The sequence below is a fragment of the Phoenix dactylifera genome, chromosome 12 (genome assembly GCF_051530095.1).
Source record: "Phoenix dactylifera cultivar Ajwa chromosome 12, Ajwa_hap1_PhDact_Kaust_v1.1, whole genome shotgun sequence".
In the NCBI taxonomy this organism is placed as follows: domain Eukaryota; kingdom Viridiplantae; phylum Streptophyta; class Magnoliopsida; order Arecales; family Arecaceae; genus Phoenix; species Phoenix dactylifera.
Genome location: NC_143201.1, coordinates 8,540,380 through 8,565,966, shown reverse-complemented (window position 1 = coordinate 8,565,966; position 25,587 = coordinate 8,540,380). Strand labels below are relative to the sequence as shown.

Here is a 25,587-nt window from a genome sequence, read left to right as displayed (position 1 = left end):
AGATATAGAAGTGATGATGGCAAGGACTGAGAACAATGGAGAAGAAGCAAATAGAAGGAAGAACATAGATGACCAAGTAGGAAGCCTAGCACACTTGAGGTAAAGTTCTGCTACTAGTTCGGCCACGAAGGCTAATGTACTTGAAAGCCAAGAGTGAAAGGCACCTATGAAGATTCAATTTAGCTCACTACTAGACAAGGTAGAGGTAAACATGGTGTTTATACTAGCTTACATCTTCCAAGTGAAGGTCAATAAACCAAAGAGCATGGAGGGTGGCTCTGTAGAACTAGAGGAATGCCCGAAGATCTTAGTCAACTTAAAGGCCGAGGAAGCGAACGGCTTTCATCTTGATGCATCACAAGGATGCTACCGATGACCAGCAATCTAAGATCACTATAGATGTATTTTGAAGACCTGCAAGGGAAATAGAAAAGCATATCAAATTCTTGCACATTAACATTCATAAATTCGGTTGGTCGATAAGGCAAGTATTGGTGAATGAACCCTACATTTATAAATGGATCAATGGTTCAGTAATTATATTTCTAGTCTTGTATATGGATGACATTCTATTAATTGGGAATGATGTCCCTGCATTATAAGGAATAAAGGTTTGGTTATCATCTCAATTTGCCACGAAAGATTTGGGTAAAGCATCTTACATCCTTGGGATGAAGATCTATAGAGATAGATTTAAAAGATTGCTTGGATTATCCCAATCTACGTACATTGATACTATGCTGAAGAGGTTCAATATGATTATTTCAAGAAAGGCTATCTTTCGATAGGCCATAGAATTAATCTCTCTAAGAAGGATTGTCCAATAACTCCCCAAGAAAGAGGGAGTAAGGATAAAATTCTATATGCTTCGGTAGTGGGATCTATAATATACGCCATGACATGTACTAGACCAGACGTGGCATACTCACTAGAAGTAGTGAGTAGATACCAGTCTGATTCAGGTAGCAACCACTAGAAGGTTGTAAAAATCATCTTTAAGTATTTGAAAAATACTAAGAACCAGTGGCTTGTCTACGGTGATTCTGACTTGAAACTTGAGGAATATACTAATTACAATTTTCAGTCAGATCAAGATGATAGCAAAAGTGTGTCGAGTTATATCTTTACTCTTAAGGGTAGTGCTATCTGCTAGAAGAGTTACAAGCAACACACAGTGGCAGATTCTACATGCGAAGCAGAATACATTGCAGCATCTGATGCCACCAAGAAAGCTGTATGGTTGCGCAAGTTCATCATCGAGCTTGGAGTGGCACACTCTATTGATGGTTCAGTTATAATATTTTATGACAACACTGGAGCCATAGCTCAAGCAAAAGAATCCAAAGCACATCAGCGGACCAAGCATATTTTGCGACGCTATCACCTGGTTTGAGAGATTATAGAACGAGGTGACATTGATCTTCAGAAGATTGTTACAAAATAAAATCTGGCTGACCCATTTACCAAAGTCCTCGGCATCAAAGAGTTCAATGAATACAAATTGAAGATGGGTATTAGATACTGTCTTGATTGGCTTTAGGCTAAATGGGAGTTGTTGGAATTTATATCCTAAGTGTCAATCATCAGCATTTTGATGATTGAATTTTACAAATAAATTGATAAATTAATAAAGTGTTATTAGGTATTATTCATCATTTTATTGTACATTTTCAAATTAACTCTTATATGATAAAATTTTTAGGACTTATTTTATGTTAAAGGAGGATTTATCTTCGAGTCCTTAAACCTGTTCGCGACCAAACGATATGTTGTTACTAGGACGACAATATTATCGAGATTAGGTCGTTGTTGACATATACATTGGTTGTTCTCTTAACCAAGAAGTGTGGAGACACTGATATGTCACACAGATGAAGTGTAGGAGTACATTTCATTGAACGTAACCAATTTTGGAACGCTCTACTGTCGAGAGATGTTCCGAGTGGATACGGGTATAAGTATCCCTCAGACCTGAGATCACCACAGTGATTAGCAAGCAACTTACTGTACTTTGGTACCGGACTAACAAAATTTCTAATTCTGGAATTGAAGATTACTGGGTGCAGTCAAGTACTTGCGAAATCGATGCGTGAGTCAAGATGGAATTGACCCCTCCTGAAAATAGGAGATAATGCTTTGTGTTCAATTGAGCAAAACCTTGGTCAGGATAATTCTTGTGAGGAGTCACAGGATTTCTAAAGTTGATCACACAGTGGATGTACTGATTACAGAGTTGATAGAACTCTGAGGTCATCTTGGCATGAGGAGTCAAAGGGATGAATTATACAGTAACCATAGTCCAGAATTTCAGAATATTTGCTTCACATATATTTGGCCTATCCGAACGTCGGGTACCATTGCTAGATGGTCACATCGATTAGTGCAGGAAGTCATTTCTGTACTACCAGTTTAGGTTTGAACCTATGAGGTCACACGCATAACAGTTTTCTAATTGATCAAGATGGCTGATGGATGATTGAGAATCATTCAGGAGTAATTTGGTCAATTCGATTGGCAAATTATTTTATAAAATAATTAAAGTAATTATTAGAGGATTAATTAGTAATTAAATTACTAATAAACTCAATTTGATTGAGTAATTGGACTAAGGATGAGCCAAATTGAATTGGATTCAATTTTGAGCTCAATCAGGATTTTTGACCTAATTGGATTAGGTATGAACTAAGAGGACTTAAGTTGACCAAATTGGATTAGATTCAATTTATGCTTAATTAGAGTTTGACCTACTTAGATTGGGTTCAACTTAAGGAGATTGGACTTCCCTAATTGTTAGGATTTGATCGAATTAAATGGGTTTGATCTGAATTGTTCGGATCTCGAAATTCACATGTCACATGTTCATGCATGGCGCCATGAATTAAATTTTAATATGATTAAAAATTAATTTAAATTATTTAATGGCTCCATGTGACACGTGGCAACCATCTGGAAGGGGCAACATGAGATGAGATCTCATGATAAGTGTTTGAACAAGTCAAACCTATTCCCTTCATGGTGCATGAATGAAGCATGTTTCAAATGGGTGGCGACATGTGCTGAGTTTGAATTTTGAATTCAAACATTAAGTCACATGGAAACCATGAATCAGATGGCTCATTCATCCGCCAACTAAATAGGAATATTGTGAGTGGAATTTTGAAATGGTTAATGGGAATTTTGAATTCAAATTGAATGGAATCAAATCAGCACCATCCATTTCAATCTTATCTCACCTGCATGAACCATATATTGTTTGAATTTTGAATTCAAACAAGATAGAATCCAATCCCGAGGGTTAAACCTCTTTTGGGGCTTCTCACAGAGTAATCTTTAGAGTCTATTCGATGGGCCTTTGGAGATTAGTTGGGTCATAGATTAGTTAAGTTTGGAACTTAATTAATAAATTCATTTTAGATCTGATATTAATCATGGAATATTTTTAGCATAATCGTTTAAACAATCTCGGCATATTGATCATGAGTTCTTGTTGTGGTGTTTTGAGATTTGATTTCTTATGCATGCTAGAATTAAAATATTTAATTTGATTTTTTTCCGCAAAAGAACTACGTATGGCTTAATCCCCTTGTGAAGGGGTACGTAGGCAACCCAAACAGGTGCAGCCATTGATGTAAAAAATTTTAAAATTCAGCATGCTATCACTGCTAGAACTTATAGGTAACTTTTAATAACTTGATGTCAGCTTTATGTTAAACTAGTATATTTATTCGTAGCTATGGGTGAGACTTGACATTGCACCTATAAGACTGGGTAAGTGGATAGTGACAGCATGGAGTTTGTCCTTTACTAAGGTCAAATCTCATACTAATACCCGGATGAGCTAGCAAACCAAATGATCGACATTGGCAATCCACCTCACAAAACACTATCAAGAGCAAAAGTGTGAATGAAGTGGATGAGATTGTAGGTGGTCCCTTGATTTGAAGGATCGAATATCTTACTATATTTTGAAGGTCAGTAAATTTACAGCTCGAACCATGTATCAACTATGATACCCTGAACTATATCCTTGATAAGAACATAGTTGTCTATTAGATTCAGATACGAGGGAGGGTCAGATTGTCCATCATGCAAACCATCATAATGGTATAATATCAATATCAAAGCAGAGAAATAGTTAGACAATATAAATCTTGGGATGCAAGCGGTAACTTGAAAAGATTTTGAAAATAATTATTTTTAAATTATTAAGACTAATATTTAAATTTTTAAAAATAATTTATGCAAGCAATTTCATAAAAGGATGTCTAACATGATCCAAGAATCTGATGGACTATGAAACCTTATGATCAAGTGCCTGGTGAGGGATTGAAATATAGCATATGACTTGTGCTGGAATAAAGAGAACAACTGGTTTCATTTTACTCACTAAGAGGTTCAGTAATATGATATGTGCTCTATATCCTCATGCTAGACCATGCAGCTAATGGGCAATTAAGTTGCCTTGAAGGGGCAAGTCTTTGGTGAGCATGAACTTGAGTGACCCATCAAGGTAATGTATTTAGCATGTAACATTTGTCTCCATTCCAATTGGGACTGATTTCTAGTTAAGAATCATCAATTGGATCATAAAAAACTTGGATTTTATTGGAGAAGAGATTGGGCTAGGTAATTAGCTCGAATGCAATGATCGGCCTAAGTTAGGTCAAGCAAATACCTAGGCTAGTTTGATCCAAAACACTTGAGTTGCACTCAAATGGGAGCCAACCTTTTGAGCTGCTCCCCAACCCACTACGGCACCTACCAAAGGCTCCAAATTAGTATCTTTCAAGAAAGGAAGGGAGCAGCCTTAACGATTTGGCACCCCTTTTATTTCTTAGCATGGACTTAAGAGTCCATGCTAGACCCTAAGGGAGAAGTGTGGCCAAGAAGGTAGGTTATGATCTCTCCCTTATCCTTCTCTTTCTCAGAGTCCTTAGAAGACTTGGCTAGGAGGGCACCTCCTTTATCTATATGAGGGGCATCCCCTTAGAGTGGACATCCCATTTAAAGAGTCTCACACTCAAAGAGAGAGATAAAGTGAGGTGCATGGAGAGAGGTAAGGCCTTCTTCACAATAAAGAAGAGAGAGGGAGGAGAAAGCTTGCTATTCTTGTCCATCAAGAAGATAGAGAAAGAAGAAAGCTTGCAGTTTTTATCCGTCAAGAAGAGAGAGAAAGGAAAAAAGCTTTGTTTGTGGTGCATTCTTTTGGCATGCGACTTCTTAAAGACTTAGAGCCAAACAGAACTTCAGAAGATAAGCAAATAGACTGCAGCAATTGTGGATAGTAATTCTCAAAAAATTGCATACTTTTATAATACCGATATTCACTAGACTTGCAAGGATCTGCATTAAGATCATCACCATGGATAGATATAAGTTAATTTAAATTTATACTCTTATTTTTTTACTTAATAATATCATGAATAAAAAAATTTTACTATTCCGCTATGATTAGGGGTGGTAATCAGGGCGGTTAGACATAAAAAGGTCGAGTCAGATGCAGGTCAGGTCAGAAAATCAGAAATCTGAATCCGACCTGTTTATTAAACAGGTCAGAAATTACAACTGAACCTATCATGTTTAATAAACAGGTAATCTGATCCGACCCGTTTAACCTGTTTAATAATAGGTAACCTTTTGCCGAATCTGACCTGATCTATTTAATCTGTTTAACCCAACCCATTCTGACCCGACCTATTTAACCTATTTGCCCAATCCGACTCGACCTGTTTAACTTGTTTAGCCCAACCCATCCTAACCCGACCGGTTTAACCTGCCCAACCCAATCTGTTTAACCTGCCCAACCCAACCTGTTTAACCTGCCCAACCCAGCATGTTTAACTTGCCCAACCCAACTTGTTTAACCTATTTAATAAATAGATAACCTCTTAGGCCTTAGCCCAACCCAACCCGACCCAACCTGTTTTATACATTAAGCAGCAAAAAAAGAAGAAGGTAAATGTAGAAAACATTACAAAAATCTTGTCCCAACATCATTAACATTAAAAAAGCATTCAATCTTTACAAAAAGTTCCAAACTATAACAACATTCATATCTAAACCAAAACCAAAAAAGAATATCCATGATCATTATTCATCTCACTATGAATTGGATTCAACATTGGCCGAGCATTGAGTTGATTGAGTTCCATTGTAGGAACTTAAGTTTATGACATCTTCTACAATCTCATCTAACTCGGCCTCCTCAACATCTACATTGAAATATTGCAATAATTAATAATAAATTCATTCAAAAAATAATAGAAATATAATCAATAAAACATATACCTTTATTTTCAAACACCCAATCTCGAGTACAAATCAAGGCCTCGGCAATATCCGGTTTAAGTGCACTACGATACTTATCAAATACTCGCTCACCGATACTAAAAGCAGATTTAGAAGCGACCGTAGATATTGGAATAGTTAGAATATCACGTGCCATAAGAGAAAGTTGAGGATATGGAAACTGATTGGCTTTCCAAAAATCAAAGATATCCAAATTTGACTTCCTATCAACTCTAGGCTCATCCAAATATAATTCCAATTGAGACTTCTGCGTAGTAGTCACAAAATCAAAGCTTTCAAATGTATCAAAATCCTATATTATTGAAAAAATGGAATGAGTTATTTATAAGAAGCAATACCAGATACAAGCACAATACATTTATTTTAGATAAAAAAAAGTTTTATATTATCTTAAAAGTATCTACTTTTCTACATGCCTCAGAAGTTTCAGAAGAAGTACCAGTCTCCTTATCTCCATGAGTTGATGTGCTAGTAGTTGGAGTTTTAGAAGAAGCAAGTATATACTGATTAAATAGAGAAAACATATAACCATCGATGCGCATGCTCTCAGTAGAACCATACCCATTCAACTTCTTATAACAATACTCTACAAACTGAAATTTGTATCGAGGATCCAAAACAACTGCCATGGCCAAGATTAAGCTATGATCCGACCAATAATTTTCAAATTTTCCATACATCTGCCATGTAATTCTTTATATGAAAGCATATGCACTCTGCATCTCTTGCCTTGAAGTAAGCTCAATTAAGAAAACTTGAGAAAAATTCAAGTTTGATGTAGGATATGTAGCTCTGGAGAATACTAAAGTAGTATCATAGAATACACTCAACAACTTGCTAATCTTCTTAACTTTACCGCACTCCTCTTCAGATGGACAATGTTTGTAATTAAAGTCACTTAATTTCAAATGAAGAAAGGCACGATGGTAAAAGAGTGCACTCTCTAGCATCAAAAAAGTTGAATTCCATTTTGTAGGAACATCTTACCTTAAGCCTTTTTTACTTTTCAAAGAAACTTGTCTAACATATTCCAAAAATTTTTGTTTCCGAGCTTATGAACTTCTCATATATTTAATACTTTCACGAACTTTGAAGATGGGTTCATCTATTTCCTTTAATCCCTCTTGTACAATTAAGTTAAGAATATGAGCACAACATTAGACATGAAAGAACTCACCATCCGAGTAAAGCGCATTATTCAAATTAAGTTGGATCTTTAGCACGTCAACAAAAACATCATTTACCGATGCATTATCCAAAGTCATGCAATACAATTTCTTTTCAATCCCCCAATCAATCAACAAACCATAAATTATTTCACATAAAGATATGCCATTATGTGGAGGAGACATGAAGCAAAAATAAAGAATTTTCTTTTGTAACACCCATTCTTCATTAATAAAATGGGCAGTTAAACATAAATACCCATCGATAGTAATGGAGGTCCACAAATCCCAAGTTAAATTTATCCTAGAAGGAATTGAATGTAGCCACAATACTAATTTATCCTTCTCTATATAATTTCAACAAATCAACCTTTACAGTATTCCTTGATACTAACTTGGCCTCCTCACAAACATAAGCAAACAAAGATCTAATGCCTTTATACTCAACAAATTGAAATGGTAGATCATGTTTAATAATTGCAAGTGTTAGCAATTCACGAAATTTGTCGAGATTAAACTTAGCAGAACACATTAATATGGACCCTTAAGATTGTGATAATATCATATGTCCTATGTCATGGTTCTTTCCACAATTCTCTAAATGATGTTTCAGATTTTCGGTCCCAACCTCACCACCAAATGAATATTCTGCACCACATTTTATATACTTGCATTTTTTAGTTCCTTCATTTATATGAAAATATTGATAAACAGGAGAGGTAAATTTTCTTTTACGTTTGCCATGTATGGAGTCACATACAACTGTATTAGAACCTAAGGGTGTCGATTCATTTGCCCTATCATCATCACTATCTAACTCTATATTCACAATGAACTGTTTATCCATCTATATCATATAATTTAAAATTATATCAGAATACTAATTTAGAAAAAAATGATTAGCTAAAAGAAGGAAAATAATATAACTCACTCTTCTATTAGAATCACAAAATGTTAGACCTAAAAATAAGTAACCATGCTAAAAAAATTAAAAAAATATTTAAGAAACCAACATACATAACCACTAACCACTGTTGCGAGATAATAAAACCAGTTAAATCTGCTTGAATGGACATTACATTTGTTGTAACTTGTAACTAACCACTGGAGGTCTGGTCACTGCAGTCACTATATATAGGTCTGCCTTGGCGGTGCAGAAAAGTTTGTTAAAATGTGCATTTTGTGACTCCGAATATATGGAGTTCTGCTGTAGTTATGTGGCGCAATCTAGATGGATTACTTGTTGCTTCTTCATGGCCTCTTCAGCCTCAAGTCTTATTAATGTAGTAAAAGTAACCATCAAAAGATTGAAGCTACTTGAACCAAAAAACTGAATGAAGCTACTCCTAATATATTGTTTTGTATAAATTATGCTGTATTTATGTGGTGCAATCTAGATGGATTAGTTGTTGCTTCTTCACGGCCTCTTCAGCCTCAACTCATCTCAATGTAGTAAAACTTACCATCAAAAGAGTGAAAGGTCTTATATAAAGCAATAGTTCGATTAGTCTCCAAAGAGGATTTTTCTCTCTTCCCTTTTGTGTGTGTGTGTGTGTTAGAGAGAGCGAGAGAGACACCTATATTATAATCCCCATATGAGTTGGAAAGAATTAAACCAAGTATCAAGAGAAACAGAGGGAGACCTGTCAACAATCGCCTCTGAACCTTCTCAACAATCCCCAGGGAACTTGGAGTTGAGCCCTCTAGCAACTAGAGTATGTTAGAAATCAAAGACAAATTTGAATCTGTTATCAAGAAAAAAAAGAGACAAATTTGAACCGTGTTTACACCAGGCATTTTATCATGCCCCAAATGTAATTTCTAAAAAGCCTGCTAAACTTTTGGTTCCTAAAACCTAGAAAACAAACCTTGATCTCCTAGAAAAAATAAGAGCCTGTGTATCTTGATCTTCAGCACTATATTAAGAAACCAAAATCCTCAACACCACAGCCCCCAATTCGCATAGAGGCAAAGAAGACCAAAATCAAGAGGCAAAAATCCAAAATCTGCCATCAAAACAACAATCCACTTCAAATGCTTCAGGAGAACGCCAGATCGGAGGAAGGTAGCATCCAAAAAGTAGGAATCGCCCACAACAGGTTGCAATCGAAAAAGAAACCTAACAAATCCACACTTCTAGGATTCTCTCATCGAGATCTGACGGGAAATCGCAACAGAAATGCGGAACAAGGCGAAATGTAGGCGTGAAAAGCGTAGATCTAAAGTTAGGGTTTCATACCTCTCAGTCTTCGGATCCGATTCAGAGAGTGGGGATAGGCCAGGGAAGGAATGGGAACCCAGCATATATAGTGGTCGAGGCCAAAAGTCGCAATGGGCCTTGTGGGTTGTGGCCCTTATCTATCAGCCCAACAGTTAAACAGATTATACGGGTAAATAGTTATCTGATCCAACCCGATCCATATATTAAACAGGTTAAATGAGTTAAACAAGTTAGACATCGAAAATACGTATCTAACTCAATTAATAAACATGTTAGATGGGTCAATCTATTTAGGCCAAACTCAAACCTCTTTATAGCAGATCGAACATGGGTCGGATTGACGGATTGAGTTATATTGTGCCATCCCTATCTATGATCCCTTCGGATGGCTGCCAAATGCTAACCCTTGTCAAGCAAGTGGCAACTGGGCACGGTACTAGGTTTTTGACCCACACAAATGGCATTTCATCGGGAGAAATAAAGAAGGGCTCTTTTGTAAATCAGAAATAATTTATTGATGATTGAATTTTTGGTCGTACATTAGTTCCCCTCCCCCGGCGGCTCTTTCTAAATTATTATACTAGAAATAACTACCTTCACTTTTTTCTTTGATTAGTTAAATTTCATTCTTCGCTTCCACCTATTATTCCCGCTCCTATTTTGAAACTGCCATCTTATTTTCCCCGAATTACTCATGATACCGGGTCCGTCTCACACCCTTCCAAAGGTCTCCCACTCTTCCGCCCGCACTCTCTCTCTTCGAGCACGTTCCTCGTTCTCTACGAGGTCCTCTCTCGAAGATTAGGGTTTCTCTTCGTTTCTAATTTCCTATATCTTCCGGTATCCATCTCAGATCCCGGAGATCGCGCCGCTGAGCTCTCGCGAGAATAAGGGTTCCGGGATCTCTCCGCGGGGGGCATGGAGATGGAGAGCTCCCGCAGATCCGCCATGGACCGCTCCCGAGAGCCGGGCTTGAAGAGACCTCGATTGGTGGAGGAGGACCGCGCCGTTGCCAGCCGAGATCGCCCGTTTGCCCCGCCGAGGGCTGGCGGCCAGCCGCTGGCCCCGAGGCTGAGGGCCGGCAGCGAGAGGGAGAGGGACGCAAGGGAGGAAATGATCAGGGGAGGATCGAATCAGCAGCAGCAAGAGCTCGTGGCACAGTACAAGACGGCGCTGGCCGAGCTGACGTTCAATTCGAAGCCTATTATTACGAATCTAACAATCATAGCCGGAGAGAATCTCCACGCTGCCAAGGGAATCGCTGCCGCAATCTGCGCCAATGTTCTCGAGGTGATCTGATTTGGTTGAACTCATCAAAATTGAAAAGATATATTCTTTCCTTCTTCTCTGTAAAACGCATTAAAACAAACATAGCAATCTAGGATACCTCTATATGTACCTTAATACATATTTTATAGTGGCAAAGAAGTAAGTATTGAAATCAAACAAAAGTTTGCCTACATATGCAGTGGGGAAATTTATGGTTTTTAGGTTGTTAATCTCAGCGATGCTGGTCCGTGTTTCGTACTGATGTTTTGTCAATCACTAATGCCATAGACGGAGGCTAGATACTTGCATATCACATGCATATTCGTTGGCTACTGATTTGCAGCTTATAGACATGCTACTTTCAAGTTGGATGCTTTCTGGATGGAACTATGTTAGATGCCTTTGTGACAGTTCTGTAGCATAGAGGTTTCATATGGTTTGCTGTCTAGACTAGTAGATTAAGGGCATACTAAGCCACTACTCTAACAATCTCTTTTTAATGAGGACGTGCTTTTATAGATGAATGCAAGAACATTTTCATTGTACATGTACTTTAGGACTACATGCTGTTTCTAACACTCAAGCTTTTATAAACTATTGAAGTTTTGAGAAGTGTTGCTGTGTGTAACAAAAAAAAGGTGTTACCATGAGGTAGAAATTGAATGAGATTTGTAGTGTTGTCTTGTAATTTGACTAGGCATGGAAAATCTATTGTATAGTAATTTAGATGTAAGGTTTCTTGAAAGTCTTTTTTATTCAACTGTGGCCTAAGATTGTTGTTCGTTTATTGTATTTTCGTCATCTTTGTTTCTTGCATAAATGGGATACAGTTTGCTGAATATGGTTGAGGACCTATTGTTTTGGTCACAGGGGTCCATCAATTTATCAAATTAATAATGTCAAGAATCCTTTCAGTTCATTTGAAGGTCTTTATTTCTATAGTTTTCTTATTCTCTTCACTCTTTCTACAAATTTTCTTATTCTCTTCAATTGGCTCATATTTTTTTATATTCTTTCTTTCAATGTTCAGCAATTGTACTTAATGGAATTTGTTACACACGCAGTCAGGTATCTAAAAGCAGCTGCAATACATGGGTGGCTGGAGTTTTGCATGGCACTTATGTGACATGAGGGTGCATTTGCAGATCTATGTTAGTTGGTATTTCGAAAAATAATAAAATGAATTGATACAATAAATAAAATAAGTGAAAATTTAGAAAAATATAGTTAAAAGTTCAGAAACAAGGAAAAAGTTATCTACACAGCCATAGTTATTTAAGATCCTATCTTAGTAGAGTATGAATTGTTAAACCAAAAATAATCATAACAAGAGTTTCCTATGAGCTATGTCTAAATTTTCAAGTATGCCAATGCGTGAACAATCTGGCAATTATTGTATGAAGAACAATCAAAGTACATGCTAAAAAGATGTGTAGCATATAACTAAGTTTGAAGTACCTGCCTTACATATACAAAGCACTTGAAAGTCAATCTTTACTTTGAGAAATGAAAAGTGACTTATCAAACAACAATCCATCATTATCACAATTAGTAAGTGCCTGAGCTGCTTGTGTCTTTCATGAGGCCTATGAAGGTGCTTGGTGTCTCACTATGCACCAGGCAACAACATAGGCAGGCCATATTTGCATACGCTGTTGTCGCCAGGCTGCTACTGCATATGTGGGCACATATGCATCTGCCTGGATCCCATTTTAGGACATTGCATATAATAGATGCAAGAAAAATTGGGAATGGTTGCTAATTGTGGGAAGCTCACATTAGGAAGAGCAGGTGGGTGCATTACTTGTTTCATCTAGAGATAGAGGGGATACAATTACAGGCCTAATGGGGCTTTTCTGGATGAAGTTTGAATCATTTTTTGGTAAAGTTTTTTGGGACGTTTTGGGTGATTCTAATTTTAGTAGTAAAATAAAGATAATTAAGCATTTGATACCTTATGCTTGTAAATTATAACGTGGTCTGGGGTTCCTTTACTAGGTTGTTCTTTTAATTGTTGATTTATTCTTTTTCCTGTACAGTAGTTGTCATGGATTTACCTTGAATAGAATTCTTCCTTTTTTAAAATCTTCTGTCACTTCATCTTTTTTGAATAATCAAATTCATCTTGACCTGTTACTTAGTTCAATTCAATGGCTTAACTTCTAACTAATCTGATTGTGCGAGGGAAAATGAAGAGTTACTGGTTTGTAACTTTTAATGATTCATAGATATTTGATTTCTAAGCAGAAAAAAATTGGTAGGAGTTAGAAATAGGTTTATTTTTAGTTTGCAATTATTCTTTTCCCCTTTAGCTCAGCATATATCATTTTAGTGGCAAACGGGCAATTATGATTTAAATCATTCTGACAGAAAATTAGCCATGAAATGATATATTTTACTCATACATCTGAACTTCACTACTGTCAATTAAAATTTTAATTTTGTTGTACACAAATGTATTATATTAATTTTTGTTTCCTCGATGTTAATCATAGCACATGCCACATGCCAAAAATTTGTTCTAGATATCAAGGCATTTCATAATTGCACTCTGTTCATATATGTTGCACTTAAACTTGCTTTTTCTCTGCATAGTTTATTTTACAGATATCATAACTTACAATGCATGCAATTGCTAGAAAAGGAGAGTGCATTTATTATTCTTTAGGTGTAGAAATTGAAAATTACATAACTACCCATTACCTGTGCCTTGATGGGCTAGTATTTGGAAGTCAGGCTCAAGTGTGTTTTGCGCTATAATTCTAATAGGTTTCCTCCCCTTCTAATAATTTGAGATCTCACTTGGAGAGAGGGAAAAAAATCAGGTTAAGTTTGGGTTTTGAGGATTGTTTATCAGTGTGTACCTAGCGGCGTGATTTGCAGGTTAGCCAATACATTCATCTTTCTATAGTTCATGATATGATTCACTATTTGCACACATTTTGGACAGATCGTACTGCCTTATTTGTGTTTTATTGTCATCTTTTTATAGCAAGAACTTGGAGTCGGGACATTCAAATATGTGCTAAAGCATTCTACAAACTCCCATTTACAAGGTGGGTTACAGGGTGTCTCAATTTATGCCACAAACTTTGAACCCCCTTGTCAATGTCTTAGGGATGGGACAAGAAATAGGGCTGGAATAACTTTTTTCATGCATCTCACTTATTCAAACAATCTCTTATTTTAGCAAAGATGCTTCTCCACCTTTTTCTTAATTAATAACTTAGGAAGTGAAATAAGTCATAACTAAATGAGGGTTAGATTTATCAAATTTAGTAAAACAATCATTATTGATTATATATCAGCGGTCATTATATTCTCCTTGTTGAATAAGCCACATATATCATGCACAAATTTCAAAGTCTGTAACGTATTGTACCCATCTCTATTATTATAGCTCAAAGCTCTTTGGGCCTTTATCCATAAAGTTGAGTCCATATTTTAAATGAACTGCATGCAACAGTTACTTTTCTTTTTGAAAGTTCCCACCCACTGCCAGGCAACAGTTACTCTTAATAAATGATTATAAAAGAACACATGAACCAAATGGGGGAGTGAGCTTTCAAATCTATAGGAAATAATCTTGAGGGACAGCAACCATCCATCAAGTACTCCTTGAGTGAAAAACATGCATCATACTTGCTGATATCTAGTTATTTATAAATGATGCAATTCTACTTCATGCTCCAAGGTATTTTCCGTCCATTAACCAAATTGTTTGGAACAATCATATTTATCAATTTAAGTTTTACTGTGATGAGGTTTATCCAAATTGTGTGGAACAATCATATTTATCAATTGAAGTTTCTCTGAGATTTTAATGGATGTTTTCTTGTTTAAATGTAGAGGCTTAGACTACCATTAGTGAAGAGGGAAAGGGGGAAGAATGTATGATAATTTATTTCGTAATGGATTGCTATTGGTCGAAAAGTGGCTAAACTGAATGTTGACCACTATTCTTTTTCATTTTTCATAAATGGATCCATGTACTTAGTTCATATGTTTAGCACTGCTAAGAATGGATCCAGAATGGATCTAGTTTTTCCTTTTAACTACTACAGTTGTTTCGATATCGTTGGTAAATGATGCATTGCTCTTGTGCACCTTATCAAAGTGGTAAAAACCTTAGTACTCTAAGTAGAGAAAAGGTTGGTTTAATGAGCCTGCCAATCTCCATTCTTTAACATGCCTTCATTTTCTCTAAAAGTATATTAATAGCTTTTTTTTTGGGATGTCCTGTTCAGTAATTCAAGTTTCCTGTGGAGCTTTTTGTTGAGCTAATTTGCTGTTTTTCATTCTGCCAGGAATCTGTCTAAAACTTAAGTTTTCTGCATTTTTCTTGAATAATCTAGTTATGATGAGTATTATCCGATGTTACTGTTGATTTACAGGTTCCCAGTGAACAGAGGTTGCCATCCCTGTATCTCCTTGATAGTATAGTGAAGAATATTGGAAGAGATTACATTAAATATTTTGCTGCAAGACTGCCTGAGGTAGATATTTCATTGAGTCATGATATCAGTAAAATCTATTATATTATTAGCTGGTAGTTTTAATGTATTGGAAACCATCTATGCTAGGAGGTTTCCTTCCACGGAATTGGGATGTGATTTCTCTATTTGTAAGCCAAAAACTTTTAAATTAGTTGTTTAAAACTTGAAAGGTTTTTAAACTTCTTTATCGTGTTCCTGTTTCTCCTTCTGGTGACCTGTTTTCTCAAATTTTGTGTCATAGCTGAGCTTCTAAAATGATGTAGCTACTTCATTTTTGTGCAGAATCTAGTCTTAATGATTCTTGTCATTTAAATAGGTGTTTTGCAGGGCCTACAAACAGGTTGATTCTTCTGTACATCCTAGTATGCGACATCTTTTTGGAACGTGGAAAGGAGTCTTCCCCTCTGCTCCACTTCAGATAATTGAGAAAGAACTTGGCTTCTCACCTATTGTCAATGGTTCATCTGGAGCTGCAAAATCAAGGCCGGATTCTCCAACACAGCGTCCGCCCCAAAGTATCCATGTGAATCCAAAATATTTAGAAGCAAGACAGCGCCTTCAACACTCAACTAGGGTAAGCAAAGTACGATATGCTCTTAGATACAGTGGTCAGTTTTACTTTCTAGTTGGAATATTGATTTCATGCTGGTATAGCGTTCTGCTCATTTCTCATGCTATACTGTTGTTGACTGCACAAGGTCTCCACATGGTCTTTTGAAATAGCATAAAGTGTTGCAGCCATAGTAAATAATTTCACAGTGGCATTGCAGTTAAGGTTTCCACATGGTTTTTACATTCTGATCAGTTTGGGTTTCTTGGTTAAGTAGGGATGCCCCATAAAAAGGATGAAGATATGACTGAATGAGTATTTTCGTTGAACTTTTGTGCAGGAATTAAAGTCAGAAATAGGTTGGATAAAAGTAGTCTTGCAACTGTACTGGGGAAAGCATGACTTAGACACAACCCGATGCCTTACTAGATTGGACTGCGTATTAGCTCCATCGGGTCATTTGCGCGGGATTGTGTCAAGCACAATCCGAGCCCAACCCGATGCATTAGGGTCTTGGTTGGGTCAGTTATAGACAGAGGTGGGCACTGGGCCGGGCCATGGGCCGGCACGAAACGGGCCGTGCCAGGCATGGCCCGTTTGCTACAGTAACGGGCCGTGCTAGGCACGGCTCATAAAAGGGGGCCGGGCTGGGTTAAGGATTTCTGGCCCGCGGGCCGAGCCCGGCACGGCCCATAAGGGCCTGGGCTGGCACAATTCTTGGGCCAAGCACGGCATAATAGTCAAAATAATATTTTACAGGAAAATTTACATTTACAAATTAAGACATATGGTATAATATATAGAATCCCGTCTTCCAGAAGGCTAAAATCCCATACCATGGCAATGGCAGCAGCCCTTCCTCTCTCTCGCCATCTCGTAAGCTTAGCTGCCCTCCTTGCTTTAACCCAAGCTTTCTCCGCAACTGCCCAAACCTACACCAATGTAACCTAGGGCACCACCCTCACTCCCCTCGGCTCAACCAACTCCTGGCCCTCCCCCTCCAGCGACTTCGCCTTCGGCTTCCGTGCCCTCGACTCCAACGCCTCCCTCTTCCTCCTCACCATCTGGTACAACTCCACCCCCCAGGCCATTGTCTGGTTTGCCAACGGCCACAACCCGGTCCAGGCTGGGTCCAAGCTCGAGCTCACCTCCGACGGCCAACTCTCCCTCACCGACGAGTCCGGCAACGAGGTTTGGAGCCCCGGCGTCAGAGACGCCTCTTACGCCGCCCTCCTTGACTCCGGCAACCTCATCCTCGTCTCCTCCAGCTCTTCCTCCCCTATGTGGCAGAGCTTCGCCTCGCCGAACGACACCCTTCTCCTAGGCCAAACCTCATCCGTCTCGTGCCTGGCACGGCCCGTGCCGGGCCCGGCATGGCCCGCCACCCCACGGGCCTAGGGTCGTGCCGGGCTTAGCCTTCAGGTTAAGCGGGCCGTGCCAGGCACGGCCCGTTTAGTAACCGGCCGGGCCAGGCACAGCCCGTTTGGTCTGTGGCCTGGTGGGCCTGGGCCGGGCTGGGCCTGGCACGGCCCGATGCCCATCTCTAGTTATAGATTTGGGTCCAATGCAAGATAAAAAGGCACACTAATTATGTATTTAGAAGGAAATTCAATGATGACATGGATAGCAAGTGAAAGAACAAAATAAAGAGGGGATATTAATGTGGATTGATACCATTAATGTTGTCAAGAAGAATAAGCTTCAAACTTGATTGAACCATAGACCTACAAAGAAATAACCTTAGTACCCGACCTACAAACTTTAAACATGGTTACATGTTTAGGGATTTTAAAGTCATGAGATCTTGTATTGAGTTGAATTGGGCTGGTTTGGCTCATCTATTATTTGAACTGAGTTAGATGCAATCAGTGCATGGATCGGGCGGGTTTGGGCCAGGTAGGAAAACGTATGACTGATACTTGACCCAATTTTTCAAAAGGTCGCTTATTCGCAGGGCTGAGCAACGGCTCCAAAAAAAACAGGTCAGGCAAGGTGTAATCTAGTTGAGTCATGAGTTGATCCGTCACATTCACAGCCCGAATAAGAAGGGCTATTAGGGATCAAAGAAGTAGGCTTTATATGAGAATGATGATCTTCCTTGTTATCAGATCTGATCAAAAAGAAATTTCCAGAGGGTGTTCAGTTTTACCTAGGAATTTGTTCTATAGAGCTTGTCTGGATAAATTTAGAACTGGTCGCCATTGGGTCTGGGAACAAAGGAGACTGGATGAAGAGCAAATTATTAAAATTTGTCTTTGCAGGGACCATCGTTTCTTATTAGATAGAGAATTTAATCATTTATTGGGAACTTGAGTCTTCTAATAAGAAGGAACGAAAATGTTTAACAGGTTATCATTATATCATCTCATTTGCAAAATATAATTATATAATAAACTGCAAGTGTGTATATTATCTTTGGCAAGATGGGTAAATTTGGATAGTTGAGCCTTCTATCCTTTTCTTCTTTTTCTTTTTCGATTGTGAGTTTCCAAGTTTGGTAAGAGTCTCTCTCTCTTAATTATCCCAAAGATTTCAAAACTTGGGAGAGTACTCTCTCTCTCTCTCTTTCTCTCTCTCTCTCGCTTCCTAGTGTGCAAGATATGCACCTCTATCTTTTCATAGTAATGTATTTTTTCTTTCTTTTTTTTTGGCACGGGCCCATGACGAGGCTGCAGGCTCCTTTTCGATTATATATTAGTAGATGAGACAAATGCATTCCCTATTAGAGTTTTCTGGACCTTAAAGTGAATTCTGATTGATACATTTTGTAGCCCATCATTGTAGGTTGCATCGCACTACAAATTAGCCTGCAGTTAAAATATTCTCTCCTCATTTTGCATTCTAGGTGCTGCTGATTTTATAGGTGTGTTTGTTTCTTTACATGAAAGTGTTCTTGGGCTATACTGAAGATTTGCCTCATGCTGGATCTGAGAATCATAATTATTAGAATTTCCTCCTTTTCTTGCATGCATCCATTATCCTAGCAGAAGAAATATTCACCTATGTTGAGGCCCCCAAAATTTATTTTCTCAAGGAACATTTTCTGAGATACAAGAGGCTCCCAAAGACTTGACTGTCAAGTAAAATGTTTGTGCAATTTGTCTTCTCTTTCACTAGTTCAAGCATATTGTACCTTTTATTTCACTCTTTAATATGTCAAACTGATGTTGAACTTTGAGTTTTAAACTGAGGTTTGCTTGCACTTAGTTTCTATACGTCCAATCAACTGGGATGAAATTACCCCATTTGGACTTCCAGTATCTTTTACCTATTGAACTTATTTAGTCCATCAAGAGGGCTGTAGGACGTGTGTTACGGTAACTTGCTGTAAGTTATGATTGCCTCATTTATGAGTATTGAAAACAGCTAAATTCTCTTGTTAGTGGTAGGACAAAACAATTATAAGATAAATCCAAAGCATTTTAGGTCATAACTTTTGAGAATTCTTGACCTATGTCACAGGAAGAAACATAATTTTAAAATTGTTTGGACTGAATTTATTAGTGCAGATTTCTCTCAAAAATGAATGCGGAATTCAGTATATGCAAGTTGATGTATTGGGCAAGTCTTGTTTAGTAATGGTTAACAGAGAATTAAATTGTTTCCATGATATGCTACTATGTCACATTTAGTATAAATAAAATATTACATTTATTACCCACCTCATTTCATGGAAGTGCATTCAGATAACTTGTGGTCCACATTCCATGCCAAAGCATATAACAAAAATCTTGCTACAAGCTAGTCATTTCTGTTGCTTAATGAAATCAGTTATGTTGGAAAATTTTGGTTCCTGTGCATGATACATATGCTCAATGGAGGAGGAACAGCAAGCTTTGACTGATCTGTTTGTTATTGCTTTCTTAAATCTTTCTTTGCTTTTTGGTCCTATTAAAGGCTGCATTTGTATGCATACAAGCTAATGATATGACTAGGATAGTGCTCCATGGTTTATGGTTTAGATTTTAGGAAGGGGAGAATGTAGCTGCAAAAATAGGTTCACTCATGTCTCTGAATTTCATTGTTATGAAAGTGAATGTGTGAACCATATAAGTTTGATGGAGTAATATTTTCTACAATAAAGACCAAGTTGTGTTGGAACTAATTCTCATTTGATCAGTGAGATCATCACTTTTCTTTTTCATTGCATCTTCATATAGTTTTATTTTGTTAATGTTCTGTTGGTTTTTTAATGAAGGCAAAGGAAATAATCAATGATGACATCAATCGTGCGGTTAGTTCTATTGATGATGCAGAGAGGTCTGACAAAGCAGCAGTTATTGGAAGCACAAGACAATGGACAAATCCGCCTAGCAAAATGCCTGTATGCAGTTCCTTCCCTGGTTTTATTCTTTTCATATATCATTACTAAAACTGTTGCTTGAATAAAACTTATTTTGAAGTGTAAAGTATCCAATATATCCAGGTTAACGATTCCTCTGTTAATCTGCGTCTCGGTTTGATTTGCAGAATCTGCGGCCTCATAGGGTACTGATAAACAATCCCATTCATGAGAAAAAAGAATTCAGAGGCCATGAGTTTTCTTCTGATGTTCCAGTGCAGTCGGACCTTGGAGTTGAAAGGGTAAGCAAGAGACTTAAAGAGCGAGATGGACTTGACAAACCATATCATGGTGCTGGCATAAATGCTTCTGAGATGCATGTCAGCAGTGGTGTTTTCGATGTTAATCATGCTTATAGAGTATGCCGTTCATCTGGATCTGCACACTTAGATAATCAGCTGCCTTCAGTTCAGGATAGAAGCATCCAACGAACATCTAATAACTGGAAGAATTCTGAGGAGGAAGAATATATGTGGGATGATATGAATTCTAGAGCAATAGATAATGCAAGCAATAATAGCCTAATAAAAGGTGGGTGGAGTACTAATGATGAAAATAAATCTGCAAATTTGCAAAAAGGCAAGTTGATGCCTCTAGAGAGCAAGCATCTATCCTCTCATCTAAACAAAATTGACTCCCTATCTCTATTGATGAAGACTGCTGGACGGGAAGGCAGAGTTCCACTACTTGAGGTATTTATCTAACATCTTCGATCATATATTCTTGGTAGTTGAACTTAAGACTACATACTTGCGTGTTCATCTTTGTGTAGCAAAGGACTGGAATTTATCGTTTCTTCTTGTGTGTTAGTGGGTGGAGAGCAAAAGTCTCTACAATTTGTATATGGTCCTCTAATAGATCTACAGGCAAAAATGTGCATGTCAATTATTCTCAGTGTGCATTCATTTATACTAAATCTTAATACAACTATGCAGTTTGTATTGAAGATTAAACTATGTCATTCATGTAAAGTAAATTATAACAGAAAAATCTAGAGTTGTACCGAGTTGTTTCTGCATGTCTCTGTACTGATCCACAGATCAGCAGAGCATACAAATTGTGAGAATGAAGAAAGTGAGCCTAAAACTTTTTTCCCTCCCTAATAATGGCCATGGGTATCATAAAGGGAGCTCCACTTCTTAACTAGTTTGGTGTTATTACACAATACTGTTAAAATGTGGAGGCTGATCTCCAGTTGTCATGCAGGAACTGGAAGAGCACCTTCAGCAGCCCCATGCCAAGCATGATACTGACTGCGGAATAGGTATGGAAACTTCAGCAGATTCACTATACATGGGGCGAGATCCTTTGGAGCATCCTACATCCTCCATTTGGGCCCCACTTGACATGCCACACTCAATGATTGGATTGAACCATACAAGCTCAAGAATTTCTAGTCAGTCTGAAGGACAGCCAATTTCTTTTAGGGGTGGTTTATCTACAAGCATGAGTTCATCTTTAGTTCCAGGATCAACTGGAATGTCAGGTCAGCTAAGACAGCAACAGTCGCAGCCTCCATCACCATCTGCACATTCACCTCCATCTTCTGCACTCCTTCAACATCAGAAATCACACAATTCAATTGACTCTGATCTTCTTCCATCTAATTCCTTCTTTCCCATAGGTCAAAAACCTATGCATCTTCCAGAACGGTTGAGTCAAGCACCTGATACACCAGTAACTCAGGATTCTTTTCCTATTTCGGCTCAAAGTCATCCTCATCATTCTCATTCTCCATTAACCTCAAAGACACCTCCATCATATCCTTCTCAACACCTGCAAAACTCATCTGCTTCTGGTTCTTCGGCACCTTTTGCTCAGCTTAGGCATCATCTTCGCTTCTTGCAGCAACCAGAGCCTAATCTATCAGTGCAAGAGACACAAATTCAGTCTCAAACTTCCCATCAGATCAAGAAATCACCACCTCTATCCCTGAGTTTTGGATCTCATCAGATAGGACTTCCTGGAAAGAACAACTCAGATAATGCTGCTGTTGAAATCTCGGACCAACCCAGTACAAGTAATTTATTGGCTGCTATTATGAAGAGTGGACTCTTACCCAACCACACAATGAATAATTTCCAGAACCTGAACATGCAGCCTCCCCTACCTAGCGGGTCTCCTCCTATTCAAGTTGTGACATCATCTGATCCTTCTGTCACTCCTGCATCAATATCACCTCTGTTGTCCCATGACAATGCTCTGATGCTGCCCTCTATGAGAGCTGTGCTTCCTCCCCTACCACCTGGCCCACTGCCTCCATCCTTGGTGCATACCGACAGGGAGACCTCCAATTTAGCTATTTCCACTACAAATCCACTTTCAAGACTTCTGAGCTCATTAGTTGCAAAAGGTTTGATATCTTCACCAGCAACAGATTTGCCAGCTGCAACCTCAGTTCAGCTGCCTAACAAACTAGGGAATCAGAGTAGTGCCTTTGCTAGCAGCACCTCGGAGCAAAAACTTTCAAACTTAGATATCTCAACCATTCGTTCACTAGCAGCGAAAGAGCCTTCTGGCACTGAAGACATTGCTCCAACAAGTGCAGCTTTGTTACCATCCACTGTAACATTGAAGGACCTTTTAGGCATCGAGTTCAAGCCAGAAATCATACGCAAATTTCATCCTGAGGTGATCAGTAGCCTCTTTGATGACCTAGAGCATCAATGCAACATATGTGGCCTAAGATTCAGACTTCAAGCACAGCTCAATAGTCACTTGGATTGGCATGGCCTGAAGAAGTGTGAACTGAGCAGTTTCAACAGAGTTTCTCGAAAATGGTATGTGAGTTTGACTAGTTGGGTCACTGGATATGTGGGACCACAATGTGGGCCATTGGAGTCAGCCACTTCTGTGGAGAAGATTGTCCTAATGGACAAGCAGTATGAGCCAGCAGTTCCTGCAGATGAAAGCCAGTGCATATGTGCACTATGTGGAGAACCATTTGAGGACATTTATTCTGCTGAAAGGGTTGAATGGATGTATAAAGGAGCAGTATATTTAAATCTAACAAATAGGCAAGGTGATATGGATTTCATGGATGAGTCTGCTGGACATGTTCCCATTGTGCATGCTAAGTGTATGTCGAAAAGCTCAGCTGATGACATGGAGGCTGCATTGGACTAGATGGTATGACCTTATGGATCATTTGGCCTGTTTCCTACAATAATGAAGCTTTTTTCTTGTTTTTGTTTTGTTATCATCTCTCAATTACTCATCAGTGCATTGTCCCTATATGCATATCTGTTCGTTGTAGTACGTCTGTGTTGATTTTTCTTCTTAGTTAAATTGGGCTAAATAAAATAGCTTAGTGTGAACTGCTGTTGCTTTTCTGCCTTTATTGTCTTGTATTTTAGATGTTTCTGGTTACTAATAGATTTTTATTTTTTGATTTTGTATGTCTTGATCCAATGTTTTCTTCTAGGTGATATAGTTAACAAAATACTATGCAATAATATAGGATTGCGAACATGAATTCTTCTTGATGATGATTGGCATCTGAAAGGGAAATTCTCAAGTAGTCTGCCTTCTGATTGCCATCTTTGACTATGAGATGTAAAGCTTATCAATTCTTGGGGTTATCTGAAACTCTGTAGCTTTTAGTAATTAGAATGCATTTCGTAGTTCAACCTCTTTTAGTAAATGGAATATGTTAGGTATGGTCGAGGACTCACGTCCAAGGGACATGCTAGCTAGCGAATGGCATCCATGCTATGCTAGAACCAAATGAGAATACAAAAGTTAAAATAGGACCTAATAGACGTTTTGTCCCAGCATTGGTGGTACCAAACTCTATTAAACTAGCGTAGGTTAATATGATGTCGTGCTGCGTGATTCTAAGCGGCACGCTTGTTACTTGGTATGGATCCAGTAATAGGTATTGGCGATCTGCTATATTGGTACCAAGCACCGTACCGGTTGTCCGGTGGCACGAGTCAGTAAGGGCTTGCGCCGTACAGTGTGGGTCTGTACCAACACAGGAGAGGGCGAACGCAGACCATGGGAGAGAGGAAAAGAGAGAGAAGAGGGAGAGAGAGGAGGCCGATGCTCGGGCAGGAGGCGGAGGCCACAGCCGGGTCTCCTGTTTTGTTTGAAACAAGGGTCCGACTATTAAAAAAAATTGCAACTTTTTTAGCGTCAGGGGACCCGGCCGCGGCCTCCTGCCCGGGCGCCGGCCTCCGCCTTTTGCCCGGGCGCCGGCCCTTCGCCAGCCTCCATCGGCCCTCTACCGGCCTCCCTTCCTCTTCCTCTCCCTTCCTCCCCGCTCGCTCTCTTTCTTCTCTTTTCTTCTCCTTCTCCCCCTCCGTCGACGGTGCTCGGTTTCGTTGTTGGAACTGTTTCGGTCCGCCGCTAGTATGGCTTGGGACACCCCGAACTGGGCGGTTTGGAATAGTTCCGCCAATCTTGGGTGTTGGTAGTGGCTTGGTACTTGTAACCATGATTATGTTTATGATTTCTTGGTTATTTGGACTTGCAAATTAGGAAGGTGATTTTCAAATTAGTTTGGGTTTAATCAAATTTGGAAGGTGATTTGCAAATTAGTTTGGGTTTAATCAATTTAGGAAAGTGCTTATGAAGAGGTTGAGGTTATTTTTCTTGAAATAGTAACACCTTCGGAATGCTGAGGTGTTTTCGTTTTCTTTCCGTTTGCTGCAGTGCTGGACAGATACTTGATATTCTGGGGCATTCCAGGCGTAGCTGCAGTTCCAGGTGTTGCTGCGATGAGGTTTGGTCTCGACAAATTATTTGTGTGCGCCATCAGGGTTTCTTGTTTGCGCATGACAATGAGAAACCGTTCTTCTTTTGTTCCTTTTATATGTTCCCTCGTTACATTATAGTCTCAAAAGGAATGGATAAGCAAATAGGTCAGCTTTGTTTTTTCTCTCGTCCGATGGTGTTTGCATGTCGTTTATTGTTATTTTAGTTTCCTCAAAATAGATTGTGCATTTTACGAAGTATCATGTTCAGCAATAGAAAGAACTGCTGCAAGGCTATGAATAGTCTAGCTTTCCAGTTAAATTCACCTGATCTCTTTGGCTGCCTGTCACTCTGTGGTATAACTCAGATGTACTTCAGCACTGACAACTCACAGGCTTACAGGAATTATATTCTTTGCTGAAGGTTGCCTTATCATTTGTTACAAACTGTACCAGTATTATTATTTTATGGGTACCGTGTATATACTGCATCGTATTAATAGTTCATGTGGATAAAATTTGTTGGTTTTGGCTCTT

The 25,587-nt window shown here is 38.6% G+C and overlaps 1 protein-coding gene across 2 annotated transcripts; it reads left to right on the top strand.

Moving 5' to 3' along the window:
• The first annotated feature begins 10,346 nt into the window (after window positions 1-10,346).
• Window positions 10,347-25,587, top strand: LOC103724256 (polyadenylation and cleavage factor homolog 4-like). 2 transcript variants are annotated; one of them, XM_008815457.6, is made up of 7 exons: window positions 10,347-10,986; window positions 15,360-15,461; window positions 15,778-16,035; window positions 20,210-20,335; window positions 20,482-21,045; window positions 21,560-23,482; window positions 25,010-25,587. In XM_008815457.6, exons 1-6 carry the CDS (start codon window positions 10,615-10,617, stop codon window positions 23,477-23,479), a joined length of 3,342 nt encoding a protein of 1,113 aa, XP_008813679.4. In that variant the 5' UTR covers window positions 10,347-10,614; the 3' UTR covers window positions 23,480-23,482; window positions 25,010-25,587. The 2 variants fall into 2 exon arrangements, with proteins under 2 accessions (XP_008813679.4, XP_008813677.4); XM_008815455.6 differs by having other exon boundaries at window positions 10,402-10,986; window positions 15,778-16,044.

What these genes read in the sequence shown, in the direction of transcription:
- LOC103724256 (XM_008815455.6), top strand. Translation starts at nt 10,615, where the DNA reads ATGGAGATGGAGAGCTCCCGCAGATCCGCCATGGACCGCTCCCGAGAG. An exon ending in TCTGCGCCAATGTTCTCGAG is followed by an intron (nt 10,987 to 15,359) that starts GTGATCTGATTT and finishes GTTGATTTACAG; the next exon opens with GTTCCCAGTGAACAGAGGTT. An exon ending in ACTCAACTAGGGTAAGCAAA is followed by an intron (nt 16,045 to 20,209) that starts GTACGATATGCT and finishes TTTTTAATGAAG; the next exon opens with GCAAAGGAAATAATCAATGA.